Source organism: Cariama cristata, unplaced genomic scaffold, assembly GCF_000690535.1.
Source record: "Cariama cristata isolate BGI_N322 unplaced genomic scaffold, ASM69053v1 scaffold34500, whole genome shotgun sequence".
In the NCBI taxonomy this organism is placed as follows: domain Eukaryota; kingdom Metazoa; phylum Chordata; class Aves; order Cariamiformes; family Cariamidae; genus Cariama; species Cariama cristata.
In genome coordinates, this window is record NW_009596932.1 from 16,479 (window position 1) to 26,682 (window position 10,204).

The following is a 10,204-nucleotide window of genomic DNA, read 5'->3' on the forward strand; positions in this document are numbered from 1 at the left end:
TACTTTCTCCCTTTTAAATGCCTTAGTGATTAAAGATGCCACAGCAGATACCCTTAATGAGTACGAAAAGGGTAATAATTCCTCTTGTTGGCACTGAATGCAATTAATCAGGCCCCTTTACTTGCTTTTTAAACAGATGAGGCATTTAAGGCCAAGCAAGTTTTTAATTGGACTTTAATGTCTCTCATTTACTTCATTTTGGCACAAGCGTAGGAATTCCCACCCCCAGGTTGCTGTTGGATTTATTCAGGGTGATGAAAGGCTCCGCACGGAGTGAAGACTCAGCAGCAAACTCAAACATGTCCTTCAGTCCATGCCTGGCCCCATCTCGTTGCCTGGCCCAGGCTCGGTCCTGCTTCAAAACAGCCCAGAATTGTCCGGGCAGGAGCAGAGCCAGGTTATCCAGCCCAGGGCCCCTCTCCAGCACAGGACTGACATCAGGTATTAGCAAGTTTTGTAGAGTAGTCATCAACAGGAGGGTGCAGCGTAGCCTGCCATTTTGTTACGTTCCCTTGCCTTGAAGGGATCGTTGACTTGCAATTATTCTTGTGGCTACCTGGAAGCCCTTGGTGGAGGTCCATGTTCATAACCTAGACTCTGTAGCTTCAAACGTGGGGTGAATTGTATCTTTTGAGGGATATTCCTGAGATCCATGGCCAAGAGGAGGTACAGAGGCCTTGAGCACTGTTACGGATGGATGTGTGCATAGAGATGTTGTTCATTTGTACCAGGAATTACCATGGGAGAGAAGATACGTGAGGAGTGACCTTCATCAAGCCTGCAGCCCCTACTCCCATCTGTGAAGCCAGCACCGCCTCTGCTTCCACCTGTGGCCACGAACCATCTTGCCTTTGATCCCCTTCCCTCGTTTATATCCTCCACGATGGTTTGGGGACGGCAGTTGCCTGTCAGCATGTCCCAGTATGTATTTCATGCAGGGTCGTGGGTGGCAGCCCAGCCTGGCTGACCGGCCCCTGTCCCGACTCCGCTTTTCCCCACCAGCAGCTGGCAGCCCGAGGTTCAGCCAAAAAGGCATCAATCTCGGCGTGTGCGAGCCTGCCTCTGAGCCTGCTTGTTGCTCTGCAGGGCAGGCGTTCCTCTAACACCCAGGAGAGATCCTGAAATGGCTTCAAGTGGGTTTTCCCGGTGCGTGCTGTGTCTTTTGCGGAGTCAGGCCTGTCTGTAGTACAGCTGTACAGTGGCTGTAGGCTCCCAACCACGGAAGAGTTGGCGGATACGGGTGAGCTATGAGTGCCCTTGGACAGGTGAGATTGTTCTTATGCCATTGGGGTTCTTTGCCCCAAAAACCGTTCAGGAGACATTTAGGGAGAAGGGACAATACCCTCCATTTCTTCATCCCTCCTTCTCCCACTTCACAGGCAGGCAAAACTGTAAGCACAAGTGTGTCTGGAAAGTTAAGTGTATTCACATACATGTGTGATTGAATACCTTGTGTTAATTTAAACACCTTCTGCCTGCCAGGCTGGGGGGAGAGGAGTATTGCCAGCTGGATCAGCTATAGTATTCCTCTAGATCTGTCTCAGGGCATCTTTACTTTAAGTCCTTTGCTAAAACCCAAGGCCTCCCAGTGCAGGCATTCCCTGCCGCCCAGGCTGCTGCTCAGCAGGGAATGCCATGGGGGATGCTTGCCCAATATTTTGTTTGCTTTTGCCCTCTTACTTGTCATATCTCCTCTCCTCCCACTCCCTCATAACTTGAACACGCATCTGATACTCGGTTTGGTGGTTGTGCAAGGCTCTTGTGTAGTCCTGGATAGCCAGATGTGGGACCCGGATCTCTCCAATTTTATCTTTGCCCCCTTGCACCACTTTCCTGCTACCTGCAGATAAGGATACTCGGAGCCATCACGTCTTGAAAAGTAAGGGAGGATCGGAGGCTGAGGGAGGATCACGGTTTTATTGTGTGATTGTGATGTCAAGGGCTGTAGACATCGCGACGAGACGTTCAGGGATAAGGGTGAATAAAAGAGCATCCAGCTTGCTCTGTGTCCCCGCAGAGAGAAAAATGCTGGCTGTCAGCACGTGCTCCAGTGATGGGCAGGGACGGAAAGAAAGAAGAGGGCCAGGTCCTAGGACATTTCTGCTCCTCTGGCTGGGCAGAATGAGGAGGGGCAGGCAGGCAGCTTTGTCCAGTGGCTATGGAGCCTGCCACGATGCCCTTAACCCAGGGTTTGTAGCCCAAATATATCTATGTCAGGAAGCTGCAACCCCAAGTGACTAAGGCCAGCCTTGCATTGAGAATCTTCTGGCTGTAGCTTGCAAAGATGTCATTTTCTTTGATTTAATTCCATATAAACTGTGGAATTATTTTCCTTTAGAGGCTTGCAGATTATGGAGGCATAAACCACGCTAATGATCTGATAAGGACAGCTTTGGATACCTTCCCAAGAACGGCTAACCCTGAGCAGGACTGTGCTTGGAGAGTAGATGAGAGCAGTCTGCCACGCTCACCTGGCTGCCTTCCTTGGGGCCCCCCCCTCTGCAAATTCCTCCATCTCTCAGGAACGAGAATCATTTCCTCTCCGGCTTCTTGCAGAGGCAAAGGCCCTGCAGACCTGAAGTTATCTCTGGAATGTGTGTAAACACCGAGTTCAATGGGATGCTGTTTGCCCCCCTCTCCTGGGGGGGTTTAAGAAGGGTTAATATGGGTTTGTTTTACGGGTTCCTAGCCCTGAGAATTGTCTTCCTTGGAGGGCAACCCGGCTGACCTGAGTCCCCTGTGTGTGCATTTCCCAGCAGAAAGGGGAGATTCGGGAGCCGCGCCACGCGGGTGGGATTTCAGTCCTCTAAGAACAAGGAGGTGAAAGACCGAGGTGATCTTCCTGCTAAACAGGGACCTGGGAGATGGTGTGGGATCACAGCGCTCATGCACCGGGACTCGGCGTGTCGCATGATGGTGTAACCGACGGGATTTAGGCGATCCTTGGACAGAAATAGGTCTGTGATTAGAAGGGTGGGGGTTACATGCAGTTCTGGTGCCCTCTTCTTCAAAGAGCGTTGAAACGTAAGCGGGGGTCAAAACCTCAGAAATGATGTGCAGGCTGGGGCAAAATGCATTTCAGTGAGAGGTGTAAAGAGCTCTATCTCTTTGTCAAAAAAAAATAATTCAGATGTAAGTTCGTTATGGTTATGTTATGAGTAGGTTACTAATGAGACGCGCCTGGGTACCAAAGCACTCTTGGGTTTAGAATAAGCAGTGGCAATCAGAACCTAAAGCTAGACAAAATCAAGCTGAAAACAGTCGTGTTAATACCAAGGAAATGGTTAATTCCTAGATGTGTTGTCAGCGCTGGTGACGCACTGAGGCTGGATCCCTTCCAGAAAACCACACTTTAAACCGAAGACAAAGAACCGGGCTTAGCACAGAGGTGATCAGTGGAATGGCTTGGCCTGGTGTATACAAGGGGCCAAACAAGATGATTTAATGATCTCTTTTGGCCTGAAAGCTTTTCTGTTCTCTTAAGAAGATAAATGAAGAAGCCCTTTCACAAAAAGCGAGCACTTCAGATGTGTGTGTAATGAGCTCCGCTGCTTCCAGGGGAACGGCGGAGCAGGATCTGCAGGAAGCGTGACCTTGCCGCCTGCAGACTGCCTGAAGTTGGTGGCCATCTCTTCAGGAGCTGTGGCTCACCACCATCAAGGCCACCGCTCTCACGTGTGACGTTTCTCAGCTCCGTTTTTAATCGCTGTCTCCCTGCATTTGAGTAACATTTGCTCCCTTATTTCCATCAGGGTGAAGAGGCCAAGCGGTATGAGCAGCCTCCTGGGGAAGATTGGCTCCAAAAAGCAGAAGATGAGCACACTGGAGAAATCTAAACTGGACTGGGAGAACTTCAAGGAGGAGGAGGGCATCGTGGAGGAGCTGGCGATCCATAACCGAGGGAAAGATGGGTAAGAGGGACTTGACCTAATAGTAGCTGAGCATTTCCCACCACTTGCTATACCTGTAGGAGCCCCACTGCTTGCTACAGAGAGAATTCAGCAAACCCATGGGATTTCTTAAGGATTTATTCTAGGGATACATAAAGTCAGGAGCTGCCACAGGGAGACAGGTAGGTCTGCAAGCACCTATCTCTCTCTGCTAACAAGCTCGTGAGTTCTGCAAGTCCAACTAAAGTCAAGTCTGGCTGTGCTTTATCTTCTCTCCTGCTAGTGGCACAGATGCAGCGTGAATCAGTCTAATGCAGCACTCCCATGAGAAAACACAATTGCTTTCGCTCTGTTTTTTTTTTTTTAAAAAAGTCTCAAATTGGGAGGTATGTTTTTTGTTCCGTTCTTCAAATGACATGTTCCAGCTGCGTCTGTCCTCCCTCCTCCTGCGTAAAGATGTATGCGAACCCAGAACAGCTGGCAAGGTGCGTTAAAGATTATGGTAGCACTGGGCGTTGATTGTGTGCATCAAGCAATGTTCACTCCGATGAAGTTAATGGAAGTATCGTAAAAGTAAATGGTGATGCTGTAAATAAAACAGAAAGTTAATAACATGCACTGCAGGGAAGAATAATAAGATCAGAAGCGGCATTTCCACGACAAGTGCTTCACTAAGCTCTGGGAAAACATAACTGGCTTACTGGACAGCTCATAAAATGTATTTTTATTGTAAGCTGTTCTTTTACTCTGCGGGAAAAACTCAGAGCTTCTGCATTCCAACAGGTTGGATTTTGTATTTCAAATAGATATTTTAAAACTGCTAGGCTTTTTCAGTTTGGCCTTGCATCCTTCCACAACACCCCTTCTCCATCAGATCTGCCCTGATCTGTTTCTGGACAGTTGCCCTTGAACAAGTAGAGCGATTAGGTAGGAGTGTTGGAGGGGGGACAGGGCATTCCCCTGAGATCCTTGAAATCCAAGGAGGTGAGCGATTTACATCACGTATAGGTGTGGCAGAGCACACGTGCACCAGATCGTCGCCGATGCTGTCCACGGCCTGGCGAATGTCACGGTCAGGGCCCTGTACGTGAGGTTCTCCATGGAAATGGCCCGTGCCAGGAGTCTGGAGGCAGAGCCAGGCCATGTGCCAGGCTCTGTCTGAGATGGAGGAGGAGGAGGGTGAGCTTCTCCCATGAAGCCCCATCAGGAGCTGCAGGCTGCTTTGGGAGAACCCACCTCCAGGGAAGGGTCCTTTTCCTGGCTGGCACCTGGCTGGCTTGTCCCAGTGGGATGTGGAGTGAGAGTCAGACACAGACATTGGAGCAGCTGCCAAATATGTTAACGACTTTGGGCTTTCACTGCTCGGGATTGGGCTGATGGTGGTAGTACCACCATTAAAAGCCAGACCATCTCCTACCAGTTACTGGGACACACTGTTTCTTTCCACAGTCGATGGAATCAGGCTGAATCAGGGGCCGTCACTCTCGACTGAACTGTACATACCCCAAACAGGCCAGGCTGCCCTGCCTGAGTGTTTTGTGGCACCTCTTGCTTGTTCAAACCCAGTACGTCGACCTTTCTTGGCGAGTGCTGTTTCCTTTCCCACCCCATATAAGCAGGACAGCTCGCTCTTCACGCCTGGCAAACCTTTCCAGAGATGCTAACGTAATGGTCCTTGAAGGCTGAAGAAGGGATCAGCATATTGAAAAGATGAGCAAAGCAGAGCAGCAATTTTAAGAGCATCTGTAAGCTTGGACAGCTTTGGGTTTTGCTGCCTGTCACATCCCAGGCTAGAAAATCCTCTCGGCTATTGGCAGGCGGTTTTTGTTATTAAACAAATGAGAAACGTGATGCCGTGATAACTTTAGGCACTCCTTACAAATCTCTTCGTGCTAGTCAGGCATGTAATGTGAGGGGATCAACCGAGTATCTGCTCGCTGTGAATTCTTCCACCTTCAAGGTGAAAGGAAGGGAGAAGGGAAGAGCACCGAAAGAGCCCACTGCATTTCTGCTTACAGGCCACCCGTAAACACCCGTGGTGCGAAGCGTGCTGCGCCGTTACAGAGCAACCGGCCTGCTTGCGGGGCAGATCACGCAGACACAGCTGCTGCCGGCTTCAGGTCATTTTGCAGGAGCCTCTTGTCCCTTCCGCAGCCACCTCTTCTCCTTTAATAATGTAGGCTCTGCTCACCCTTCAGTGGGCAATCATTTACACAGCTCTATAAAAATTGTAATGAGTGGTTGTTAACCCTTCAACCCGGGCAGGAGGGAGGAGGGTGCTGCCTTCATCCCTGGTGCAGACGTGCGTTAGAAACCTCTGGTCCCCGCGTCTCCTCCTTTGTAATTGTAAATGTCTGCCTGACGAGGAAAGCCACAACCCGCTTCTGGAGGTGTCCGCCCGATGCCACGTGTGCCTGTGCACCTCAGAGATGGTCCATGCGTGACTCGAGGAAGGCGGGAGGCATTGCGTTTTGCTCAGAAGGGAAGGCAGGCTGAATTTTGTTGTAACCTTGCAGAAGTTGCTGTTTCACAGCCCGGAGCTCCTCGTGCCTCGGACCTCCCCGGCTCTTCTCCAGCAGCAACACGTGCTCGGCCAGCACGCCGGCGGCCAGCTGAGCAACGGGGCCGTGACATCTTTCTGCTGATGATGCCGGTTATCAGCCAGCTGCGGCCTGGCCCTGGGATTCCCGAGGCAGAGAGGACACGTGCTGTGTCCACCCTTGCCTCTGATTTTCCGCCCCTCGTATCACCAGCCCCCCAGATGGCCATTTGCATTTCCCCAGCAGCAGGGTCTGGGCTTGTGCAGCCTGGTTGTGTCAGATCCTGAGGGCTTGTCCTGGATTTGAGAGGAGGGGCTGAAGTAAGGAGCGGAGGCAGCTATGCTCTTTGCTGTAGATCTCTCTGATGTGCTTTATAAATGGAAATGTGTAGCGGTCTCTTAATTGGGCCACTTTTGTAGGGCAGGCCCAGGGGGGGAGCAGCGTGGGGTCGGCCCCATGCGCTTGTGCACTGGGTGACTGATGGTGACTGGCAGGGGACAGGCAGCACCAAGGAAACCCTCCCCAAAACAGTTTGCAGCTGCCCTCATTAGCAGAGACAGCCTCTTCTCTTAACAAATTTACTCGCTTCCGTTGTGAATCACAGCTGCCCTGTTTCCACACGGGCTGATAATTTACAGGAAGGTATCGATTCAGGTACCACAGGTTATTTAGACAAGGACAGGACGAGTGTTTGTGCCTCGCTCGTGCACTTTGCACTGCTGTTTGGCAGCACCTTGCTGTCGGCTGCACCGAACCAGGTTGAGAGACGGAGATGGAGCCGCAGCCCAGGCGCAAGGCTCGGGGTGCAGTGGGGTTTGCACCGACCCTGCCGATCTGCTGCTTCCCTGCTCATGGCCGAGGGCACCTCCAGCCTCCGTGCGCACACCGTACAAGCCGGCTGGGCTTGTTCCCAGGCCGCCTGCTCCATAAACCCCGGGGTATGCAGAGGCAGGGCCTGGTGGGCTCTGCGCTGGCCCCTACGGTGCTTTTCTGTGGCCAGCCAAGGACAACGCCACGGGGTAACGTCCTGGTTCCTCCTCCATGCAGAGCCGCTGGCTGCAGCTGTGAGACCACATTCCTGGTTCATGATCCATATCCAGCCCCTAGGAGCCAGTCCCTGCCTGCTGGAGAAGGACAGCAACCCTGGAGGAGGAGGAGGAGGAGGAAGGCACTGATCCCTTGCTGGGGTTGGGAGAAGGGAGAGGGGCTGAAGTAGCTTCAAATTCAGTAGCTCGGGCTGTTGCTGCCCAAGCGGTTGGGGTGTTCCCAGGTTAACAGCGGTAACCCCTGTCCCTTGCCTTTCCCAGCTGTGGTTGCGGTTGGTGTTTAGCAGCGGAGAGGGAGGAAAACCACACGCCCAGCGATATGACACACAGTAATGTACAACGTGACCACCCCAACTTCCTTCCCGTGGCCTCTCCGAGCCCGGCCCCAGGAGCGGGTCACCTCCCTGCTTGCGAGGATGCAGGGAAGAGACACTCCTCTGCCCGCCTTTTGTGGGGAGGGGGCCTTGGCACACAGCCTTCCTCCGACGGCGAGGGGCAGGGGGCCAGAAGAATGTCTCTTCGCGGCCAGCACATCGTTTGCCTTGCACCGAGCTGGGCCCCTGCCCCTCGCAGCCAGCGGAGATGAACTGACCCAGTTGTGTCAGCGCGAGATGGGCTCGAGCTGCGACGGGAATGGGGTGGCAGCAGGGACGTGCGAGGCTCTTCATCTGCTCGGGGGAATCATTCATTGAAGTGAATTGGGATTAATTCATTTCCAATGACGACTGGGCGGGCAGGAGTGTCAGGGCCGTCCCTCGCAGCAAGGGCGAAGGCAGCCCGGTGCTGGGGGCACATTCAGCACCGGTTCAATAGTTGTAGCGTAAAGCAGAGACCTCGTCATCAAAGGCAGCGGAGTCCCTCTGTCCTAGACCTCTGTCCTTCAACCCTCCCATGCAGTTGGCTCTTAGGCACCTTCCTGCACACTGCCAGCCACCCAGGAGCCTGGAATACCCGCAGAGCCTGGGATGCTCATCTTTCCTGAAGCTTTCGGTCTTGCTTTCAAGCAATGGGCTTCTCTGGTTAGCTGGCACCAGCTGGGGTGCAGGAAAAGCACCGACAGAGAGAAGCTGAACGCGGTGGCTTGTGCATCTCGTGCCAGCGCCGAGCGTAATCACCTTGTCATGACAGCCCGAGTGTTTGCCACCCTGGAACAAATGCAAAACAATTGTGATGATTCAATTACAGCTCCTGTTTTGAATTGCAATTTCGCTCCCTCTGTAGGTTAATTAGTAGCACAGCCCCAGGCTCTCTGTGGCAAGGGTTGGAAGTAAAGTACATTAAAATTCAGCTGCATGCCATTAATGAGCGGCAAGGTGCTTTTCCAGGCGCAGGCGTGCTTGCCTTCTTCCTTGTAGCACTCAGGTGCCTCGCTGAGAGGGAGAAGTAAATACTCAGGGGTGATTAGGAGCTGGTCTGTGGCTGGGAAACCCCTGGCTTGAATCCCTGGGCTGCTGCTGACTTCTTGGGTGATGCTGTTTGCGTCCCCAGTGCTCCCTGTACCCGTTACCGGCTTGTATCGTGGGTCGTGCCGCTGTGGTTGGGTTTGAGATGCTTTGCTGGGCGGGGGGATGCATGGCCGGGGTCACCTGGGCAGCCAGGGAGAAGCGTCGGAGCTGGCTCTCCTGCCAAGGACCTGCCCTGAGCCCGTTCAGGTTGTTTGTGAAGGACATTTCTCAGCTCTAAGAGAGGAGTTGGAGCCAGAAACATCCAACCCATATCTCCAGCTTGTCACGCCAGACCTCTGCGAGTTCCCCAGGAGACACCCAGCAGGCCGCAGAGCATTTTTGGTGTCCGTAGGAGATGCTCAGTGCAGTGATCAGCTCATGGAAAGAGAGGGAGGGAGGGAGGCAGATGCTGCCTTCCCTCCCTGCTCGTCCCCTCAGGTGGGCTTTGCCCCGGGCTGGGGGAAGCGCTGGCTGCTACAGGCACTGCTTACAGCCTCTGCCTCTCTGCCTCCCTGCAGGTACATCGAGAGAAAAGCATTCCTGGAGCGCGTGGATCACAGGCAGTTCGAAATCGAACGCGACATCAGACTGAGCAGGATGAAGCCCTGATGTGCCGGGGGTGGCCACGGGGGATCCTGCTCCCTTCTGTGCCCGAGGGTGGGCTGGGAGCTGCCGGCCACCATCGGACGACCAAGCACGGAAACCGTTCTCTACCCAAGACTCAGCCTGTATGTCTCAACGTACAGGTTTTTCCTTTTACTGTAATAGTTTGGGGCGGGTATTTGTCAGTGGGCAGGGGGCACTTTGAGGGTTAAATGACCCAGCAGGTGACAGAAGCAACCGGCGTGATTCTGGCAGGCAGCTTTCCAAGGAGAAGAGATGGTGGCACCCATCCTTTGCCAACCCCGGGTGCTTCTGGCAGCAGAAGGAGCCACCGAGGCTGGGAGGGTGCTGGAGCCTGGGTTAAGGCTCAGCTGGCAGATGTGGTTGTGAGAGCGGAGCTGCGGGGAGGTTTCGTGGCTGCCGTGCGTGGACAAGCTGTGGGCTGGAGCCCTTCTCCCCGCTCTGCCAGCCCCGCAGTGCTCCCTGCCCTTCCACGCTGTGCTCGTGCCCGGACAAAGCTGAACTGTCTGTACTTGTCTGTGGGGTCTGGTGATGCTGGGGGGATTTTAAACAAGCTGATGAAGAAATCCTTCCTTGTTCACACTGTCAAGAAGATGAGAGCAGCTGCAGCAGGCAGGACGGGCCAGGATCTGAGCGTTCACGTGAATAAAGTATTCCAT

The 10,204-nt window shown here is 53.3% G+C and overlaps 1 protein-coding gene across 1 annotated transcript; it reads left to right on the forward strand.

Moving 5' to 3' along the window:
• Positions 1–3,752: 3,752 nt before the first annotated feature.
• Positions 3,753–9,530, forward strand: LOC104167700 (craniofacial development protein 1; the record flags this gene model as incomplete). Its single annotated transcript, XM_009708028.1, has 2 exons — positions 3,753–3,911; positions 9,440–9,530. Coding segments are annotated over 2 exons (250 nt in total), but the record flags the coding sequence as incomplete, so codon positions are not given.
• Positions 9,531–10,204: the final 674 nt, after the last annotated feature.